The 23,513-nt window shown below is 45.7% G+C and overlaps 1 protein-coding gene across 3 annotated transcripts in view; it reads left to right on the forward strand.

Moving 5' to 3' along the window:
- The window catches only part of LOC147023872 (papilin-like), an 86,791-nt gene extending 71,560 nt beyond the window's left edge, over window positions 1–15,231 (forward strand). The window contains exons 21-24 of one of the 3 annotated variants that reach the window (XM_085889759.1): window positions 271–408; window positions 1,261–1,337; window positions 3,146–3,254; window positions 14,499–15,231. In XM_085889759.1, coding sequence (XP_085745885.1) covers window positions 271–408; window positions 1,261–1,337; window positions 3,146–3,254; window positions 14,499–14,739 — 565 coding nt within the window. In that variant the 3' untranslated portion in view covers window positions 14,740–15,231. Of the gene's footprint in view, window positions 1–270; window positions 409–1,209; window positions 1,338–3,145; window positions 3,255–14,498 lie in introns of all 3 variants that reach the window. The other 2 variants (XM_085889758.1, XM_085889760.1) reach the window with 2 other exon arrangements.
- Window positions 15,232–23,513: the final 8,282 nt, after the last annotated feature.

Consider the following 23,513-nt stretch of genomic DNA (forward strand, 5'->3'; position numbering starts at 1 on the left):
TCATGTTTTATAGTGTTCAAAATGTAACATTCAATCGAAATTAACATTCAACTGACATCTGCAGAAACACAGACAAAGTGAATCAATTGCTTCACTCCGCTTTTCGCATTGCACGCACAGGGTAATGAGCAAAATATTGGCTCTGGGGTCACATGATTGCGTGGAAATGCAGCTCGGTGTATTTTATACATAAGAAGGAGCTCGCAATTTAATGGGAGTAAAAATATTTTCGACATTACGGAGGAATCTTGTCTCACTCTGCCCTAACAGCATCCGTTTCGTGAAAACAAACGGGACGACGATACATGCCAGGCCAGGACAGCCCATTCTACTGTACTGCTGGTCTTCGTCGGACTCCAGCGCCACCATCGATTGGACGAAGGATGGATATCCAGTGGTGGACAGCAGGCAAGAGCACATGAGATGTGAACCAACACAGCATGTCCGTATATTAAGTTTATCGGTGAGATTTATCCGTTTGGAGTGTTCATGATTGCAGAGCGGTTTCCTCTCCAGCAATAACAGGTGGAGAGGTGAATCACACGAATGACTGATAAGTTGGGCCTTTTTGGTTGCACCCAGCAATCTAAATTAGTTTGAACACTGTTTGTGGATGTTTAAAAATGGAAGCGGTCTTGCTCTTGCTACCTTTGTAACAAGACCATTGGTGGTGTACGTGGTAAACGGCTGATTGGCGTAACATGTATGGCTTGAGACTCACGAGCACACTGCCAAGCTGAAGCCGAGACAAGTACAAACTCAAAATCTATCCAACAAGACCGCTACATGCTAAAAGACACAGGAATAGATTTGTGATGTGATCAAGAGCACAGGGAACAAACGGTTAGACGACGACACATTTGTTGCAGTAATCAGCTTTTTAAGAGGTTCTCATGGAGCTGAGGAAGTGGTGTGCACTTGCAAAGAAACCACAACCGGAAGGACACTTGGGGACTAAGATTGCTGTTATGATGATGTAATCAAAGATAATGCATCATGACTATGACAATTAGGCTGTTTCACACTACAAAGACAGCATCAGCAGGTGCATGTGGATGCTTTATTCAAATTGTTTGATTGCGCGTGTGTGTGTGTGTGTGTGTGTGTGTGTGTGTGTGTGTGTGTGTGTGTGTGTGTGTGTGTGTGTGTGTGTGTGTGTGTGTGTGTGTGTGTGTGTGTGTGTGTGTGTGTGTGTGTGTGTGTGTGTAGATACAAGTTTTTTTCCAATGGCACTCTTAAAATCTCCCCTGTGCACCAAAGTGATGAAGGCAAATTTACCTGTAAAGTGACGACTGCACGTGGCCAAAAATTTGTCAACATTGAGCTCAGAGTGAAAGGTATTTGCATCACATTATTTTACACTCTTGTTTATTATCACATAGCCCAGTGCTAATGATCTTCAAGAATGTGTTATTCGGCACGGTACAGTATGTAGCTTGTTTAATATGTACAATACCAGTCAAAAGTTTTAGAACACCCCCATTTTTCCAGTTTTTACTGAAATTTAAACAGTTTAATGTTTAAATGTACTCTAAAATTAAAGCACAGAACAAATAAACAATTGCAGATAAAAAAAGAAATCATGGAATAGTTTTGTTGAACAAAATTTAAACGAAATTTTTGACTCGTCAAAGAAGCCACCTTTTGCAGATATAACAGCCGAACGTACTCGTGGCATTCTTTCTACAATGGAAATCAAATATTGTTCAGAAAGTTCTTCCCAACACTTGCAGAAGTTCCCATAAATGTGTTGCACTTGTAAGGTTGCTTTACTTTCACCCTTCTGTCCAGTTCATCCCAAACCAGCTCGATGGGGTTTAAGTCTGGAGAATGTGCTGGTGCTGACCATACCATGATTTGAAACCTACCGTCTTGTTCTTTTCTTCTAAGGTAGTTCTGACATAGCCTGGAGGTATGTTTTGGGTCGTTATCTTGCTGTAGGATGAACCCCTGACCAACCAGGCGTAGAACAGAGGGTATTGCATGGTGTTGCAAAATGCTGTGGTCGCCCTTTTGGTTCAGGGTGCCAGTCTTTCTGTGCAAGTCACCGACTCTGGATCCAACATAAGAGCCCCATATCATCACGCTTCCACCTCCATGTTTGACAGTTGGTGTCACACACTGAGGAACCATCCTTTCGCCGGCTCGATGGCATACAAAAATCCTGTGTGATGAATCGAATATTTAAAATTTTGATTCATCGGTCTATAAGACCTTCCAGTTTTCAGTAGTCCACTGGCGGTGCTTCAAGGCCCAGGCAAGCCTCTTTTTCTTATTTTCCCATTTTAGTAACGGCTTTCTTTCTGCCACTCGACCTGTCAAACCTGCAGCTCGAAGTCTTCTGTTCACAGTTGAAACTGAGACTTCCTTACTTCGACCAGTGTTAAGCTGTGCTTGAAGCTGCTGTCCTGTGAGCCGCCTATCACGCAAGCTGTTGACTCTCAGAAACTTGTCTTCAAATTGTGTTGTGGCTTTGGGTCTGCCAGACCTCTTCCTGTCAGTTTCCTCCAGTTTCCAAGTGCCTTTTGATGGTGTTGGAAACAGTACTCACTGACACCTTGGCTTCTTTGCAATTTCTCTAAAGGAAAGACCTCCACTTTTAAGGGTTATAATGGTCTGTCTGTCTTCCTTTGTTTATTGTCTTTTTCTCACCATTATAAAAGCAATATACTACTTCCTGCAGTGCAATATTGTCCAAATAATGCTTCAGAGGGTGGAGCAATACAGTCTGTTCTAACACTGCTTTTATACAGAGGGTTTGTAACTAATTACCAAAAGTTGGGACACCTTTTGGAATTGTTTGCATCAACTTTTAAGACTTAATTTACTTCCATTGCTGTAGAACAGCTGCAGTTGCTAACCCATTACTTGTTCCCTGAAAAGGTCCTTTTTTAACAACTCTGAAATTTACATTATGTTTCAGTTTTTGGCAACCTAAACTTTTTTTTTAACCTCTGGCAGTTTACCGCTTGGTTTTGTACCATTTCAGGTTATTCACTGGACTTGAACTGCTTAAATTTCAGGAAAAACTGGAAAAATAGGGGTGTTCTAAAACTTTTGACCGGTAACGTACCTTAATGCTTTGGTTACGTGCTGGTGTCATTCAATGTCTGAGGTCATGGGAGTATGTATTTTTGTATTGCAGGCAATGTCTGGATAAAACTGTTGCCAGCAGATCAGGAAGTGGATGCAAACTCTCGCGTGGAGATGCCATGCACACCGTCACATGAGCAGGCCTCTGTACAATGGACCAAGTGAGTGTGGATGTCATGTGTGAACGGACCAAGCAAAGCAAAACTTTGTGACCAACACTGACTCTTGGTCAGGGACATTTGATAATTTTGAATATTCCATAAACTTTTTGCATTTCCGACGTGTCCTGTTTAGTTGGACTCAACCAAATTTGAACTAATCATTGCCTCATCTATTGATGTACTTCATGATGCCATCGAAGCTCGGCACCCGCTTGCAAGCTGCCTGACTATAGTTTGAATCGCGTTAAAATCAGGACTGACTAAAACTGCCAGTTTGATGCAGCGCTGGCAGGAACAACCGCATCATAGATCATGTTGTGCTTCAGAAAGGATTTAGGCTGGCTGTCCCATGTACAATGTGTATTGTTATGTCAGGTCAGGTATGGGAGCATCCACCGGAGCAGCGTGTCGCTGCATCCACTTTCCGCCGGTACTCCAGGGGCCACCGTCTGGCCATCCCCCAGGCAGATATATGGCGCATCCCCATCTCCTTGAGATGCTGATGAACCTGCTGCAACCACGAGGCACGTGGTCAAGCCCATTGGCCTCCTCCACTGATGGGGATCCCTCGCTAAGATAATCTGGTGAGCAGGATCAGCGTCAGGAAAACGAGCCACATGTCCATACAGCCACAGCTGATGCTCACGGACTATGCAGGCAACGGACCGGCGATAGCCAAGGATTCTCTGAAGGGACTTGGTACCAAAGGAATTAGGTCTTCATCTCAGATCCCTGCTCAGAGTCCAAGTCCCACATCCATAGAGCAAGACTGTAAGGACCAAGGACCTGAAGACTCGGACTTTCGTCCTCCCGCACAGGTGCCCGCAGTGTCACACCCACGATCCAGTGAATGCATGACTCCCCAGGCCCGACCCAGACATCTGTTGTCCTCTGGCTCACAGCCAGCAGTCATGAATATCACTGCCAAGGTAAGTGAATCTCTCCACGACCTCAACATCATCACCACAAACAGGTACAGACAGGACAGCAGCATCCAACATGTCATTGAAAGCCTGGATCTTAGTTTTGACCCATGAAACCCATAATATCAGCGGCTCCGACTCCTCATTCAGCATGTTGAGGGCCCCCAAAAGGATATCTAAAGTCTCCGCAAAGATGACTGCATCATCTGAGAAATCAAGGTCAGAGATCTTGATATTCCCAAATTATGCACCGCAGCTTGATCTCTCCAACATCCTCCCCAGAATCCGGTTCATACAAGTGCTGAAAAGTGTGGGGGCCAGCACACATCCCTGATGAACTCCAGTAACAACTGCAAATAAGTCAGAGATGGTGTCACCATATCTCACAGCACTCTCAGTACCAGAGTATAGTTCAGACATCACATTGATCACTTTTGGTGGCACCCCACGAAGACCAAGAATCCTCCAGAGGGCATCCCGATTTACTGAAGCAAAAGCTTTACAGAGATCAACATAGGCTGCAAGCAGCCCCTGCCGAAACTCTCGTCTGCTTTCAGTGAGGACCTGAAGAGCAAGGACACGGTCAATCGTTGACCTCTTTGGTGGAAAGCCTGACTGCTCTGGATGCTGGTGCTCAAGCAGATGGTGGTGAACCCTATCAAGAATTATCTGGGGAAAGACCTTGCCCAGCACTGAGAGCAGCGTCACCCCTCGGCCGTTGTTGCAGTCTTGGCGATCACCCTTCCCTTTCCAGACAGGGACAACAAGGCCCCTCTTCCAGTCAGTTGGGATGATGCCTGTGTTCCAGGCAGAGCACAGAACTGCATGCAATAACATGACTACAGCATTTCCACCAGCCTTGAGAAGCTCAGCACGGATGCCACATATCCCAGGAGCTTTACCCCATTCCTAGCGGTTCACCGCAGTCTGTGTTTCCACAAACGAAGGTGGACCACAGTTGAATGTAGGGTCAGCAATAAGGATAGTAACACCCCTGATATCCAACTCGACAGCTGGTGGTCAGCCTGGTGCAATCGCTCAAAGTAACCGGCCCAGCGGGCCTTCACTTCAGACTCCTCTGTCAAGAGTCCATCACCCTCTGCTCAAACTGCAGTACACCGAGGAATGGGCTTGGAGGAACGCAATGCGTGAACTCCCCTGTAAGCAGGACGGGAATCACTTGACCACAGGTGATACTCCACCTCACACACAGATTCCTCGCACATAGATTTCCTTTCCACTCTGAGTGCACGTGTAGTTTTACGCCTCAGCTCCCCGAACAGCTCAGCTCCGCTATTCAGCCTGGCCCTGCGACTCTGGTCAATGATATCCAGTGTCCCTTGAGAGTGCAAATTCTTCTTCGACCTGTGCGTTCCAAGACATCCACCGGCAACGTCAAGGACAGTGGTCTTGAAGGCACTCCACAACTCTTCAGGATCCCCCAAAGCACCCAGACCCCCGAAATCTCCACTCAGTCTTCGCAAACTCCTCAGCTACCCTTTAATCCTTGAGCTTGCCAACATCCAGCCAAGGCTGAGATGGTACCATTCTCCTGGATTTATGCTGCAACTTCAGAGTTGCTACAACAAGCCTGTGGTCAGTATTGAGGAACTGAGCACTCCGGTCGACTCTGCAGTTCTGGATCATTCTCCAGCGACCGTCAACGACGACATGGTCAATCTCCTTTGCCACACCGCCAGCGTTGGAATACCAAATCCAGTGATGAGCCTGTGGGCGCTGAAACCCAGAATCAGCCACCCTAAGTCCATGACTTCTTGAAAAGTCAAGGAACTTGGTGCTATTCTGGTTCACAGTTCCTGACCCATGGGGATCAACACATGTCTCGTAACCATCCCTATCAGTTCCAGTCGATACATTGAAATCTCCCAAGACTTGAAGAGTATCTCGCCTCGGGCACTGATCAACCACAGAATCGAGCGTGGTATAGAATACGTTCTTCACGGTGAGATCACTCGCCTCAGTCGGAGCATATGCAGAGACCAGCGAAATAACACCTAAGGAGTGACGAAGCCTTAGTCTCATAATACGCTCGTTGACCGGTGTTACCTCAATTATCATTGGAGTCAGCTTATTGGACACAGCTCCAGCAACTCCTTGGGCATTGTAGCAAGCAGAGCGACCAGACCAATAGTTGGTGTAACCACCGCCATGATCTCTCCGCAATCCGGTCTCCGAACCTCAGAGAGAGCTGCAATACCGATGTCCAAACGCTTGAGCTCAGATGATAACAGAGACAGGTGATCATCCTCTCTTCGGGATAGGACATTCCAGGCACCCACCCGAAGGGACCGCCTCAGTTAACCCAAGGAGACCGCCGTCTGGTGGACGACACCTCAGCACCACCCCAACACACACTACCGCAATCTGACCTGGGAAGTTTACCTCGTGGTTTTCCTCCTCTCATCAAAGATTGGGGGTCCCGGAGGCTTTGCCTCAATCCCGTCATCTGGAGAGCTGCCCTGCGAAAGGCAGCTTCACAGGAGGTACTCCCACGGAGTGGGTTTTCAGATATATTTTATTAATGCTTTTCGTATGTTTTGCGGAATTAAGGGTTTTACATTGTCCAGTGTGCAAATCCTGCCACCAACCTCCGAATAAAATGTAACCCAACGGCAGGAGGACGTCCGCAGACACAGTTAGGCACGAGGTATGGATGGCCGTTGGCTCACAAGGAGCTTCTCCACCCTTTGACAGGTTTTGTTTTTAATCCTGCTGGGTGTACATATCATACAACCTCCTCACCTGGAAACTTGTCAGGGGAGACGGTTTAGTCGCCGACAACCCGACCATGAAACAGGTTAGTACAGGTTTACATGGTACCTGAAGCAAGACAGATCTAATCTGACCTGACCTGACAAAAAATTGTTATGGATCCGATGATATATTTTGCATGAGCAAGCCTTTGCATCAGTGACCAGGGTCAAATTGCAATTTTGTATGTACATACACATTCGGCATGGTGTGCACAAGTGAAAGGTCCAAGGTTCAGTTCCGATTTGGTTGAGTCCAAGTTTGAACAGGTTTATGTTCGGTAAACACAAGTTGATATTCAGCGGAATAATATTTACCAAGATACGGTATCAAAAGATTTCTCGCGAATCTCGGCACAGATGTTCGTCCTTTTATCTGTAATTTCAAACAAGTCTCAAATTTTTTTCCCCCCCACAGTGATTGATGTCTCCTGAAGATGAGACGCACATTTTTTTTCAGCATTGTAATTGGTGATTTTCGTTGGTTATTTGCTTCGACGATGCAATTAGGTGCTCATGAGCTATTTGACGAGGGTAAGAGCTTACATTCAATCAGCAAGGTCATGGAATCCATCATCGCAGTTGATATGAAATACTTCCTATTCTCCAAACACATCATCTCAGGTCACCAATTTGTTTTCAGACCAGGTTACTCCACCTTGGACGTGCTGCTTCAACTCGCCCAACAATGGATGGAGGCCCTCAATGTCAGACATGAGATCAGGGCCATCTCTGGACATATCACCTGGTTTTGATACAGTCTGACATCCTGCCTTACTCTCCAAACTGTCTGTCTGTGGCATCCAAAGTCAACTCCACACAGGGCTTCGTGACTTCCTCTGTACTCTCACGGCCAATGTGCGCAACTCAACAGAATGCCTTCATCTCCTTTCCTTGTCAAGGCTGGAGTGCCCCAAGGCAGTGTTTTGGACCCAGTGCGATTCCTGATCTTCATCAATGATCTCTTTGACCGGAAAATCCACCTTGTATATTTGCTGATGACTTCACCCTCTGCCATGACATCCATCATCCTCCAGACAGGCAGGCTGCAGCCTCTTCCCTCTCTTCAGACCTTGAAAAAAATCCCAAGCTTGAAAAACACTTGGAATACATTTCTCAATCCTGACAAATCTCACACTCTCACGACCTCTCTCTCTCTCTCTCTCTCTCTCTCTCTGAAAGGACCATTTGACAAACCCTCCTATCTACGTTCTTTAAAATCCTCTTTGGAAAGTTCATTCATTCAAACCAACTGGGTCTCACTATCAGCCATGATCTTTCTTGGGTGAACTACATTTCAAAGTTGGACTCCAAAGCCAGCCGCCGACTGGGAATCCTCCGACGTACACAGTCCTTCCTTGGCACACTTGAACTGCTATCCACCTACAATGCCTTCATCCACAGCTTGATGGAGTACTGCTACCCTCTCTAAGCCGGCTCCTCTGCCTCACGTCTTGCTCAGTTTGACGCCGTGGAAACCAAGGCCTTCGAGATTATTGGAATCTCCCGCAATGAAGCTGAATCTATGGGCCTATCACTTCGCCATCGCAGACGGGTCAGTAGTCTGTCTTCTACCGCCTCCTTTCTGATCCTGCACCCTTGCTCTTTCCGTGCTTTGTCCTTCTCACCCCCCTCCCCCCAGGTTTCTGCAGGCCACACATAGTCCACCATAATCCAACTTCAAGTGAAACTACCATAATCACCTCCACTCATTCGTTCCTTATTTCCCACCTGTGGAATGAACTTCCACATTCACTTCAATCTCATTCTTCCCTCCAGGTCTTCAAGATGGCTATTCACCACCATCTCAGATCGTCCCCAAACCAAAACCATGATCTTTTATACCCTTGTTAACCCGCCCCCACCCCACTCCAATCCCTCCTTCTTCCAAATTTTCAGTTTTCCCTCCTGAGAGTTTCCTTCTGTAATCATCTTGTCCACCCCATGCATCCTCTCCTACCCCCAACCCCCACATTCTTCCCTGCACCCATTGTTTGTCGGTCTTCCTCTGTCTTGGCCTTGTGGTGGTGTTTTCCCTCCTCTTGCTTCCTGTTTTTGTCTGTTACAACCTGAAAAAATATTTTCCCTTCTCACCTCCCAGACCCATGTGACATACTCTTCTTCTTCTTCTTCTTCTTCTTCTTCTTCTTCTTCTTCTTCTTCTTCTTCTTCTTCTTCTTCTTCTTCTTCTTCTTCTTCTTCTTCTTCTTCTTCTTCTTCTTCTTCAAAAGCCTGAGTTAAATTCAACCTTTCTTTCATCCCTTGTCAAAAAATCCCATCTGTCACGTTTCCATTCTCTCAACTCTCCTGCACTCCATCCGTCCTCCAATGTATTTAAACGCATTTCTGACCTCCAGATTTTTTAAATCCCAGTTTGCAATGCGTGTTCGTCTTCCATCAATCGTTCTTTTTTCCAACTTCAGTGCAAATTCACCCCACCTCTTTAAATCTACCTCCTCCTAACTCCTCCCCTGTTATATCCCTCCTCATTCCTCCCATCTTGCCCCCCATTCTCCCTCCTCTCTTAGCACTTCTCCACTTCCCTCTGCTTTACTGACAGCTCCTCTGGTATCCCAAACTGTATGGTTGTTCAAACATCTGTGGGCTCCGTTCCAACCAAACAAATGTCTCACACTCCCAATCAGTGCACTTCTCAAGATCTAAAACATGCTCTTTGTTTCCTATCATCACACCTCCCATCTTACAAACCCCTCACTACTTGTTCCTCCCCTTACCTGCTCCCATCCTGCTTATCATACCACTACCCAGTCTCATCCTTCCCCTCTCCCCACCACTCCCTTCGTCCTCCTCCCCCATGGCCATGCCTACTTTCATCATCCCTCTTCCCTCTCACCCATCCCTCTGAAATCAACCGCCTCCTCCCTCCTCAAAGCAAACTAACTTCACTCTCCCGCCCCCCACCCAAATCTTCCTCCTCACCTTTCTCAAAATCTCCCCCCTCACCTTCCCTCTCTTATTACTCCCCACTGTGACTCAACCCATCACCACCTAGCCCTTTGTCCTCCTTCCCATCCAGCCCTCTCCCTTAGCTCTTCTGTGATCTCCTGCACACTGTCAACAACCCATTCTACCCTCACCCTCCCTTCCCCTGCACCCAAAGCCTACTTCCCTCCCTCTTCCTTAACAGTGTGGATCTCAAATATCCGGGGCCTTCACTCTAACTTGACTGATCTCTCCATCCAGGTTGCTACTGACAAACCAGACATAATTTGCTTAACAGAAGCTTTCCTCCTTCAAGACGTCTCTGACTCCTTATTTTTTCTCTCCCTGGTTACTCCCTCCTCTGGTATAATAGACCTGAGCCTCGTCCTGGTGGAGGAGTTGCTCTCTTTATCAAACACTCTATTCCTCACTCTCCATGCACTGCTCTCACTCCTCCACATCCCCAGGAATCTCTCTGGCTACGGCTTCCCCTCCACTCCCACCTCATGTTTATATGTGTGTTATACCGTCCACCAAACAGTGATGACTCCATTTACACCTCACTATCTGAAAACATGGACCAACTTCTATCCTCTCATCCCATCTCTCTCTTCCTCCTATGTGGTGACTTAAATTGTCATCATGTCGGTTGGCTGGGTGTGGGTACCTCTCTCACCTGCCATGGCACTTCAATTAAGGACTTCTGTAACTCATTGGGACAATCTGGCAACATCTTGTCCCAGATCTCAGCCAACAGGACTCCATCTCTTCTGGATTTGATTTTCACCAATTTCCCTCATAATGTCTGCTGTTCTTCTTCTTGTTATGATTGTTAAAGTGGTTGTTAAAGTGGTTGTCTGACTCTGTACAACCTTAACATATGCTTATTGAAGTGGTCATATCTCTGGCCATTATTGGAGAATGACCTCAGCACCAACAAGTCTGGCATTTCATCAGGCCGACTGGCAGGGACTTCAAGCAGCCATCAAACTTCGAGACTGGTCTCCCGTTTCTCCACTCTGACATCAACTCATCCTGGGAATTTTTTCAAAGAAATTTGCTCTCTCTCTCTCTCTCTCTCTCTCTCTCTCTCTCTCTCTCTCTCTCTCTCTCTCTCTCTCTCTCTCTCTCTCTCTCTCTCTCTCTCTGTCTCTGTCTCTCTGTCTCTCTGTCTCTCTGTCTCTCTGTCTCTCTGTCTCTCTGTCTCTCTCTCTCTCTCTCTCTCTCTCTCTCTCTCTCTCTCTCTCTCTCTCTCTCTCTCTCTCTCTCTCTCTCTCTCTCTCTCTCTCTCTCTCTCTCTCTCTCTCTCTCTCTCTCTCTCTCTCTCTCTCTCTCTCTCTCTCTCTCTCTCTCTCTCTCTCTCTCTCTCTCTCTCTCTCTCTCTCTCTCTCTCTCTCTCTCTCTCTCTCTCTCTCTCTCTCTCTCTCTCTCTCTCTCTCTCTCTCTCTCTCTCTCTCTCTCTCTCTCTCTCTCTCTCTCTCTCTCTCTCTCTCTCTCTCTCTCTCTCTCTCTCTCTCTCTCTGTGTCTCTCTCTCTCTCTCACAGATTTATCCCATTTCATCCTTGGTGGTCCAACCCTTCCTCCCACTCATGGTACACTGAAACTTGTGGCAAGGCAGTTGTCCTGAAACAACTTGCCTTTGCCTCATTGAAGGCGAATCCAACTAAAGGCAATCTCAGTTCCTTCAACAAAGCTCGGAACAAGTGTGTGTCTACCCTGAGGAGAGCCAGAAAATAACATCTTTCTAATCTCAAGTCTGAACTCAAACCTTTCTCCCTCCTCCAAATCCTGGTGGCGTCTCGTTAAGTCTGTGTCTTGTGTATGTTCCCCCTCCCTCCCCACCCCCCCTTACCTCAAATGGTTGTACAGCTGACACTGCACATGAAAAGGCTGAATGCCTAAACTCGTTGTTTACTTCTAAATCTTGTGTCCCAAACCCATCGCCTTCTGTACCCACCTTACCCAGTTGCACCAAGCTATTCCTGGACTCTGTGTCCTTTTCTGCTGGCAAGGTGGAGAGCTTGCTCTCAAACCTCGACTCTGATTCTGCAACCGATCCAGACAGCATCGGCCCACGTGTCCTAAAAACCTGCTCTGCTGCTCTTGCTCACCCTCTCTCTGTTCTATTTACCCTCTCATTTGCTCAAGGTCATCATCTGCCATCTGCTTTGAAATCAGCAAACATGACTGCTCTGCATAAAAACGGAGCAAAAACAGATCCCTGCAACTGCAGACCAATCAGCTTTCTCCCAACCATCAGCAAGGTCATGGAATCCATCATTGCTTCTAATATCAAATCCTTCATTTTCACCAATGGCATTTCCGATGATCAATTTGGATTCAGACCAGGTCACTTGAGCCTGGACATGCTGCTACTGCTTTCCCAACAATGGATGGAGGTCCTCAATTGCAGACATGAAATCAGAGCCATCTCCCTCGACATATCGCGAGCTTTCGATACGGTCTGGCACCCTGCCCTGTTCACCAAACTCTCTTGCTATAGTATCCAAGACAATCTCCACTCACGGCTTGTGAACTTCCTCTCCTGTTGCAACCAATGTGTGACTCTTAATCTATCTCTCTCTCTCTCTCTCTCTCTCTCTCTCTCTCTCTCTCTCTCTCTCTCTCTCTCTCTCTCTCTCTCTCTCTCTCTCTCTCTCTCTCTCTCTCTCCATCTCCATCTCCATCTCCATCTCCATCTCCATCTCCATCTCCAGCTCCCTCTCCATCTCCATCTCCATCTCCCATCTCCCATCTCCCATCTCCCATCTCCCATCTCCCATCTCCCATCTCCCATCTCCCATCTCCCATCTCTCATCTCTCATCTCTCATCTCTCATCTCTCATCTCTCATCTCTCATCTCTCATCTCTCATCTCTCCTCTCTCATCTCTCATCTCTCATCTCTCTCTCTCTCTCTCTCTCTCTCTCTCTCTCTCTCTCTCTCTCTCTCTCTCTCTCTCTCTCTCTCTCTCTCTCTCTCTCATCTCCTCTGCCTGTCCAGGCTGGAGTTCCTCAAGGTAGTGTTCTGGGCCCTGTTCTTTTCCTGGTTTTCATCAATGACCTCTCCGACTCTCTGGAAAATCCTCTTTATCTGCTAATGACTCACCATCTGCCGTACCATCACTCAGCCCTCAGATTGGCAAGCAGCAGCCTCTTCACTCTCTGCAGACCTGGATACAATCACAAGATGGTCCAACATGAGGAACATGTCTTTCAATACCGACAAATCTCACACCTTCACTCTGTCTCTCCAAAAGGACCATCTGGAAACACCCCTCCCCCAATCCCCCATCAACTTTCTCAACAATCCCCTTGAAGTCCTCTGATTTAAGCTTTTGGGCCTCACTATGTGCCATGATCTTTCCTGGGAAAGCCACATTTCCAAGCTGGCCTACAAAACCGGTGGCTGACTGGGCATCCTCCATTGTGCAAAATCCTTCCTTGGCACACCTGAGCTTCCAACCACATACAGAGCTTTCATCTGCAGCCTGATGGAGTATTGCTCTCCCCTCTGGGCTGGTGCTCTTGCCAATCACTTTTCTCGGCTTCATGCTGTGGAAGCAAAGGAATTTAGGATCATTGGTATCTCCCGCGATGAGGCTGAGTCTTTGGGTCTCTCACTCTCTCATCACAGGCAGGTTGGTGGTCTTTCTTTCTTCTACCATCTCCTCTTCAGCCTTGCCCCCCCTTCTCTGTCTGTGTTCTGTCCCCCCCCCCTATATTTCCGCAGGGTGCTCAAGGTCCGCCAAAAAACCCCTTCTGGTGAAACTGTCAAAATCAAGAATCACTGCTCACCTTCACCCTTTCATTCCTCTTTTCCCCCACCTCTGGAACATACTCCTACACTGTCTTCAATCCCACTTCTCCCTCCAGGTCTTCAATACAACGACTCACCACCATCTCTTATCTTCCCCATCCGAAACCTTGATCTTTTCTACCTCCATTTATCCACCCCAAACCTTCAAATTCCCTGTCATCCTTCCTGAAAGTCCCTGTAATGTCCATCTTGTATACCTCGTGTTCCCCGCCCCATCCCTCTCCCTTCCACAGATCTCCTAATGTCTCTGTTCCCCACTGCTTTGTGCTTCCCTCTCTCGCCACTCTTGTCTCCTGCTCCCCTTGTTATATGTTCTGTGTGTTAGCTCTTCTACAAGCCTCGACAATGTATACAAAAAACATAATATGAATGTTTGGATGCATGTAATTATAACTCTTCTTGGTTTGCAAATGCTCAGAGGCCCCATGAGATTTAATGAATGCTGAGCCTCCCATCAGAGTTGAGTTCAAATCAAATCGAGGCAAGTAGAATTTATCTTTGGTTTTTGACCCCAAAGTCTGATTTTTGCTCAAAAAAAGTTTTGAAATGAATGTTGGCACAATTGCTTGCCACTTGTTTGTGTGCCTGTGAGTTGTTTCACTCTCACTGGACAGAACAAGAGTGTCTATTGTGGGCTTATTGCTCTTCGGGATGTTTAACTTGGAGAACGGGAATCTTAAAGCTGGTCACTGCTCAGCTGATGTCAGTTTTAAGTTGTATGTCTGTAATAGGACTTCACTATGTACTGTACTCTCATCGGTTTCTTCGTTTTGTTTTGTTTTCCCCAGAAATACTTTGCCGGTACTGTCCTTGCCGAATAAGGTGGAGATACAGCGAGATGGCACATTGGTGTTGATGAGCGTGCAGCCTATTGATGGTGGCATGTACGAATGTACGGTTCAACTCGGGCCGAACTGGGACAGTGCAAAGGCCAAACTAGTGGTGACTCCATCGAGACGTACTGTTTTCCCCCACTGGGCACAGCGCGTCAGACGCTCGAAGCGCAGGCACCATAAAGTGATGTCATAAAACATAAGCAAATATGTTTTTTTGCTGTTGTTATCTATCGTAGGAAAGCCATGCTTTTCACTGTGTGCTTTGCCCGTGTCCGGTAAGATTCACAGCACTTCTTATAAGTAGCAGGAGGGAAGATATTATGCTCCCAAAGCCTGGGAGGAGCCAAGTCCTATAGGACAAGATGTGATTGTGCATTTCCTTTCTCTGTACAACCTTTGTCCGACTAAATGGAAAAATTGCACCCATTAACATATCTTCTTATGCAATGTATAAGTTTGCTGAAACTTATACATTTGATAACTTATACATTCCAAAAATTGTTCTAACAATTAACAGACAAAGAGACTTTTTAAAATAATGTTCTATCATGCATTTGGATGTTTTTTTTCCGTTTTATTAAAAGTGCCTTTTGTGAAACCATTCTGATGATTTCAGAGGTTTTGGGTGGATGCTGTGTGTAAATGACTACTCTGCACTCTCTTAAATAAACGCTTAAAATCCTGACATTCTCAATTTATTGTGGCTTACAAAACGAGCTTTGGAAAAGCCTTTGACTCCATCCATCATGGCAAGATGATGAAGCGACTATCAGCAGATGGAATCTCTGATCAACTTATGAAGGCGATTTTGAATATGTATATGGATACAAATGCCAACATACTCTCACTCAACATACTCTCACCCATACTTTTCAAATTTCTAGCTGCAGTCATGCAGGGAGACTCCTTCGCCCCTTACCTGATTGTCATAGAGCTTGACTACACTCAGAAACGCTATCAAAGGCAAGGAGGAATTGGGGTTCCAAGTATAAGAGTCAAACCTGAGGTTCTTATGGATCTCGACTTTGCCTTATTGTAAAAAAAAAATTGATCAAGCACAAGAGATTCTCAAGAGTCGAAACAAGCGCCGGTAAGATAGGGCGAACAATTAATGCTAATAAAACTAAAGTTGTGCCATTCAACCAGTTGAGAGGGGTCTCAATCAAATCGAACGATATAATAAAATTGAGATGGTCAATGACTTCAAGTATCTTGGTTCCTGGGTTAACACAACTGTTGAGGATATCAAACAAATGCAATCTGCCACATGGAGAGCTTAGCAACAAACTTTCAAGAATATGGACAACAAACTTTCAAGTTGACACTCTCTCGGCATATCAAGGAATGACTGACTGTTCATAGCAACAGTTGAGTCTGTCCTGCTTTATATAGGTCATGTGCACAGCATCCATGTGTATGCGCATGAGCACAGCATTTCACACAGTTGAGTTCCATTTGGATTCAGTCATATTCACCTTTTACATTTTTCGCATTCGCTTCGCCAATGCATGGTGCGTTATAACTCGACCACGTTATTAATCCCCTACCAGTTTCAACGGAGGGGACAAAAGGTTTGCTTTCCATCCGTCCATCTGTCCTGCCCACCTGTGGTTTTTCTGACTTTTTTTTTTCCCCCATACCCTTTAACATAGTCAACTGAAAATTGGTACTTGGCTTTATTATGATAAGTTACAGAACAAGCTTGAGTTTCAGGGTGTTTTGTCAATTTTTCACAGAGTTGTGCCTTTTTTGGACTTAGAAAATATCACACATCATACATGGGTTAGTGTTCAGCTGGCCTGACTCCACCCCAGTAAAATCATGCGCCACCATTACAGGAAACAGCACAGATCGTTCGGCCTGGGTGTTAATCCATGGTCCAGTGCAATTGGAATGATCCCAGGTGAGTAACCATGCTGTATTATATATTATGCATATAAGCCATACATGTGTTTTTCCTTCATCTATGTACATTAGGTTATTTTTAAAGCTTATCTGGAATTTCAATTCCAGGTCAGGTGTTTTCGTTGTGCACCGTCTGTCCGTCTCCTTTTTCGACTTCTCCGGCCCAACCACTGAGCCAATCCGACTGAAATGTGGCAGCAACGTTCCTCTTGTTACTGGTAACAGGGATTGCAAAGCTCGTTCCAGTCACATGAATTTAAGGAGGTCAAAATGGCCAACTTAGTAAATTTCTTCAAAATTCTTCTCCAGACCCACCAGTCAGAATGCTACCAAATTTGGGTTGGAACATTTGGCCAGGGTAGGGATGTTAAATTGCGGGGGTCATGCCGATTCCATGACTGGAAGTGTGTCAAAATGGCCAACAGTCAATTTTTAGGAAAATCGTATAAATTCCTTTAAAAATGTTCCTCTCCAGACCCATCAGTCAGAATGCTACCAAATTTGGGTCACAAAGTATACCAGAGCTCAGATAAGCTCCAGGTCCAGTGGTCTTATCTATACCAATAAGTGTGTGTGTGTCAGTGTCTCCTCCATAACCATAAAACCGAGCAGCATGAAACTTTGCATGCATACCAAGAAAACTCCAAGATAGTGCAAGAGTGAAAATTGGGTGTTTGGGTTAATTAAAACACCCCTTTTGAAGATAATTAACGGCCTTATTTAATTATATCCTTCATCAGGCGATCCTCGGCCACCTCGTTGTCTGGGGTCTTAAGGCATTTCATGGGTAACCTCACTGGGATCTGAAGCTGCTATGTTTTTTGGCCTGCTCAACCATGCCTTGGCTTGGAACAGGCCATAATGATTAATGAACGATAGGTTTTTTTTCACTCTTCTCACTTATATTATCGAATGACTTCCTCATAGCTACGAATCGCTGTATACATCACTTTTGTTCGCCCTTAAGTTTTCAAATTCGAAGTTTGGAGTAATTTCATGCATTATATGATACGATTTTCCGTGTTGAAGTGTTCCGTGTTCCGATCCTCGTGTTGAACAACTATATAAGTGTTGAAATCTGTTGTGAAATCTGATAACACTGAACAACAAAATTTTTTTACTGGAGATGTGTAAAGTGATTTAGACTAATTTGGGTACGCTGATTTCAAAAATCATAACCGTTTTGCTGTATCACGTCAGGATTTTCAGTAACAGAAATATTCCCATTGCCTAGAAGTCAGGATTTCAATGAAATTTACAAAAATTCATTTATTCATTTATTTCATCATGAATGCTTCAAAATTATAGAAATTACAGAAAAACTCCACTAGAATGTAATTAAAAATGCTTTAGGCATTTGGCTTTGCGTTTGTGCTGCTCTGTGTCAGTTTCACGATGCAGGAACCAGCAGAAATCGCCCATCATGTTCGGGTTGTGCCGCCCTTGGTAACGCGTCTCCATGAGTGAAATCTCTTGGTGGAATCGCTCGCCGTGCTCGTCCGAGACTGCTCCCAAGTTGTCAGGGAAGAAGTTCAGGTGCTGGTGTAGGAAATGGATTTTCAGGGACATCCTGGAGCCAAGTTTCCTGAAGGACTCCAGCAGCTGCTGCACTATTTCTTCATAGTTGTCCGCGCGCTCGTTCCCCAAGAAGTTGTCCGTCACAGCTTTGAAGCTCCTCCACGCTGCCAGCTCTTTGGGGTTTAGAGTTGTCGGAAAAGTTTCGTCCTTCATAATCTGTCGGATTTGCGGTCCAACAAAGACACCAGCCTTGATCTTGGCCTCCGACAAGGTGTTGCCAAACTTTTCCTTGAGGAAAAACCCACGCCCATTCAGATCCATTGCCCGTACAAAACTTTTCATCAAGCCGAGCTTTATGTGGAGTGGTAGAAGGAAAACCTTGGCTGGGTCGACAAGGGCGACATGCTTCACGTTGTGTCGACCAGGTACATGCTCTTTTCGCTCTTCCCAATCTTTCTTCGTCCAGTGATTCTTGTCGTCTCTGCTATCCCAGAGACAAAGGAAGCACATGTATTTCGTGTAGCCTGACTGCAGCCCTAACAACGGCGCCACCACTTTCAAGTCTCCGCAGATGTGCCAGTTGAAGTCATTGTACTTGATGGAATCAAGCAGCTGCCGCATAGTCTCGTAGGTCTCTGTCATGCCGAACGCGTGAGCCAGTGGGACTGATGATTTCTCGTTGCCATTGTGGAGCAAAACAGCCTTCAAGCTGTTCTTCCCCGAGTCGATGAAGAGGCGCCAGTCTGCAGGATCGTGATCACACCCAAGTTCTTTCAACAGACCGTTGATGTCACTGCAGAATGTCATCGTGTCTTCCATCTCAAAGAACTCAGCCATGTCTCTGTGACGTGCTCTGAACAAGGATATCTTGGTGTTAGGTTCAAGTAGATTCCACTGCTGCAGCCTTGATCCAAGCAGCTCTGCCTTCGCCTTTGACAGCGAGAGATCTCTTACAAGATCATTTAAGTCTCCCTGGTTCAGAAGGTGTGATTCTTGAGTGTCGGGTTCAAAAGGTTCATCATCACCATCCTCTTCACCACTGCTTACAGCTATGTTCTGATCAGCTGGAGGTGTTGGAACGGGGTTCTCGTCATCATGAGGCACAGGTTTACGAGCAGAGATGCAGTCAGCGTACTTGATGTGACCTTTATTCTTCTTGTTGAAGCCGGCGATGCTTGTGCAGCAGAAATAACAATCATCATGATGATTCTGCGGCTCACGCCATATCATGGGCACCGCAAATGGCATGCTCGCGCGCTTGCCCACCAACCACTGAGTCAAGGTTGTGTGACAGCTTGTGCAGCAGATGTGTGGTGCCCAGCTCTGTTCTTGGTCCCCCACCTTACACCCGAAGTAGTGAAAGTAGGCGGCCTTCATTTTCACTGCTGTAGATATACTTCGCTGTTGATCTTTTTTGGTATACCGACCACAGACATAACAGAAGTTGTCAGGATGATTGGTACAGGAACGCCTACTCATCTTTATCTGAAAGAAAGAAATATAACACAAGTTAACAACAATTGTACGAAATAGACATGTTAAAGACATATGTAAATTTCATTGAAATCCTGACTTCTAGGCAATGGGAATATTTCTGTTCCTGAAAATCCTGACGTGATACAGCAAAACGGTTATGATTTTTGAAATCAGCGTACCCAAATTAGTCTTAATCACTTTACACATCTCCAGTAAAAAAAAAATTTTGAAATTTGTTGTTCAGTGTAATTTAAAGAAATAACGAGTCTCATAAGTAAGCCGAAATACCTATTTACTTTAAGCAAGCTAGGTTATGTTCCTTCCTTCTCCACAGATCCACAAGAAAATGTGAAATTTACAAACTATTAAACTTACCTTTTCGACTGTTTGGAGAATTATATTGAGGGAACCAAAATTTTAAAATTGTGCCAAAATTAACTTGCTTTATTGAGCAATATGATTTAATGCATTCACTGCTCGACCTCATGCCCTGTCTCCCAGAGGGACTGCTTAATCCATCGCGTTTGCCAGATCTGTTTCTATATTTTTGGGGGTTTCACGAGGTGCTCCACAGGAAATCGAAGCAAATCTGGTGAAAAATGTATGTTAAGAAAAAGTTATAACGTTTGCGTTGACTCCGAACCGATGTAGCACATGAGGCATGCACAGACGAGCAGGCAAGATGGCGGATTATCTGCAATGTTTATATCACGGGTGACAAGGCTATGTTCCATCCTCCATGAATACACAAGAAAATGTAAAATTTACAAAGCATTAAGCTTATCTTTTTCTACTGTTTGGAGAATGATATTGCATGAACAAAAAATTGACGAACATGCCAAAATTAACTAGCTTCATTGAGCTATATGATTTAATGCATTCACTGCTGGACTTCCTTCTCCATCAACACACAAGAGGGACCCGTGTCCCCCAGATGGACTGCCTAATCCATCGCGTCTGCTAGATCTGTTTCTATATTTTCGTAGGTTTCATGAGGTGGTCTACAGGGAATCAAAGCAAATCTGGTAACAAACGGACATTTAAAAAACAAGTTATAATGTTTGTGTGGACCTCGAACCGATGTACCACATGAGGTGTGCACAGACGAGCAGGCAAGATGGCGGATTAATTATCTGCAATGTTTATATCACGAGCGACACGGATATGTTCCATCCTTCATAGATACACAAGAAAACGTGAAATTTACAAAGCATTAAACTTATCTTTTTCTACTGTTTGGAGAACTATATTGAGTGAACAAAAAATTTAAGAACATGCCAAAATTAACTGCCTTTATTGAGAAATATAATTTAATGCATTCACTGCTGGATTTCCTTCTCCATTTATATACAAGAGGGACTGCCTATCCATAGCGTCTGCCAGATCTGTTTAAGTTTTCGGAGGTTTCGCAAGATGCTCTGCAGGGAATCAAAGCAAATCTGGTAAAAAAAAAAAACGGACATTTCAAAAAAAGTTATAATGTTTGCGCAGATCCTGAACCAATGTACCATGTGATGCGTGCACAGAAGAGCAGGCAAGATGGCGGATTATCTGCAATGTTTATTTCATGGGTGATTGAACTTTGCGATGTCTCCAGGGTTGTTCTGCGTTCAGCTGCAACTCTTTTGTGGATAAAGTCATTATTTGAACGAATTCATTTTATTTCATTAACTTCTGCGTGTGCAGTGAAGACCGGTTTTAAAGTTAAAGGGATCCCATATAATATGCAGCGACAGCCTGGCAAGCCGTTCCTTATCAACCATTTCATTGGAGTTCTTGCATGAGTGCTTAAGCCACTTGCTGAACGCCTTAAAGTTGACAGCAGAACCACGCTACGTCCTTCTGAGTGAATCATTCACTCACTGCGGATGCTTTTGCCTACCACATCATTCAGAGCGAGTGGTTCATGCTCTGTCGCCATGAGCGAATGGTTCATGCTCCGTCGCCCTGAGCGATTGGTTCGTGCTCCATCGCCCTGAGTGAGTGGTTCGTGCTCCGTCGCCCTGAGGGAGTGGTTCGTGCTCCGTCGCCCTGAGCGAGTGGTTCGTGCTCCATCGCCCTGAGAGAGTGGTTCGTGCTCCGTCGCCCTGAGCGAGTGGTTCGTGCTCCGTCGCCCTGAGCGAGTGGTTCGTGCTCCGTCTCCCTGAGCGAGTGGTTCATGCTCCGTCACCTTGAGCGAGTGGTTCGTGCTCCATCGCCCTGAGTGAGTGGTTCGTGCTCCATCGCCCTGAGGGAGTGGTTCGTGCTCCGTCGCCCTGAGCGAGTGGTTCCTGCTCCGTCACCCTGAGTGACTTGTGAAATAACACCCAATTTCCGAGCCGTTTGCTGTGGTAACGTGTTTTCTAAATCACTGAGCCAATTTTTTTTCCACCTATCACATGCAGCTGTTTTTAAAGAATAGTGCGTGGCTGTACGTGCAAAAATAAAAAATAAAAAATCAAACCTTCAAACCACGTGCCAGAAACAACAACCACACAGGCCGTTCCTTCGCTCTCGCGTGCCCGAACGTGCGTGGCCGTACGTGCAAAAGAAAAACAAAAAAAACTTTCAAACAACCACACAGGCCGTTCCTTCGCTCTCGTAAACGACGACTGGATTGGGCCATTGTGTTTATCTATAAATGCGCATAAGAAATAGCGAAATTATTTGAATATAGAAATCATCACTATCCGGAAATCCGTACATTGTAACCCATAATGGGGAATGCGGCTGAGGATCTCTTCCCCAACGGCCACGCCTACGCATTAACGTGTCCTGTCATTGGTTTGGTAAATAAATGGCCATAACTTGAGAACCACTTGTCCGATTAATATCAAACCTTCAAAAGGCACATACTGAGGTCCCCAGCAATATACATGGCAAGTTTCAATTAGATCGGACCAGTGGTTGTCGAGAAACCGGTCACAGACACACAGAGATTGCTGGAATTATAGATAGATAATGTTTGTGAACATATCCCTGAAATGTCTATATAAATGCAATGTTGTTTTTTGGTGAAAACTACTCAAGGTTTCTGGGTTGTATCTAGTAAGCACTGAAACTGGTAATCACACTGACTCCAACCTGCCGATTCCCCAAAAATTGCCGATATCGGCCAAGCACGTGTGTGTGTGTGTGTGTTTTTTATGTGTGTGTGTGTGTTTGTGTTGTTTATTCAGCATATTGTTGTGGGCCGGGGTCCGGTGGCGATAAACGACCATAGGTGGAGCAGTGGAGTCGTCTCCCACCAAACACCCGGAATTTAGGTCGTGACTCGGATAAGTCCAAGAGTTCATGGGTGCCTTTGCAGACCGTGGTCACCAATATTTTGACGGCATGGGGTAGGGTTAATTGCCTAATTTCAATATACCTAAGTACCCACGTCGTCCAACTATTGGGGAAAACCACACCGTCGACGGACCTCGGGCGGAACGGACCGTTTACCGAGCCTGATCCGGGTGTAAACCGAGCGGGGATTACCAAGATCCGTCGGTCCAAATGAACAATTTACGGCACGAACGGCCTTACTATTTCTCAAGCCCGCACCGTGCTCGGTCAATGATAGAAAGCACAATGAGCTGGTACTTTGAACAATTGGGGGTTTATTTATAATGGGGTAGGGGAGCACAAAAAGAGCAGAGTTAAACCGACTATCAGAAATACAATTTACAATGTACAAGGCACTTAAACAATTGCTACTTATAGACTGGGCCCACAGACACACACCCAAAATAAATGGTGGTCACGGCCTTTATTTGACCCTTCAGCTCGGGAGGGAAGGCGAGCTGAGGGTAAGAATTCGGTCGGGCACCTTTCCACCTCGTGTGGTCTGGTCGAGACGAGCTGGTTCCGGGGGGGACTCGAACCCACACCTTCGTCACCGCACCAAGCACCAGGGTGAGACCTAACCAGCCACAACACAAGCCCTCACATTGGCTCACAACCTCCGATGTACCTTTTCAAATGCTTTGTAGTTATTTAAATGGTTCCTCATCTGGTCCCTAATTAATGTCTCCACCATTTTCCCCACCACTGAAGTCAAAGTGTCATAAGTTCTGCCATATCCTTGCCCTTCATTGCAGCCTTGGC

The sequence above is a fragment of the Eptatretus burgeri genome, chromosome 7 (assembly GCF_056783735.1).
Source record: "Eptatretus burgeri isolate ZD-2024b chromosome 7, Ebu_testis_v1, whole genome shotgun sequence".
In the NCBI taxonomy this organism is placed as follows: Eukaryota; Metazoa; Chordata; class Myxini; order Myxiniformes; family Myxinidae; genus Eptatretus; species Eptatretus burgeri.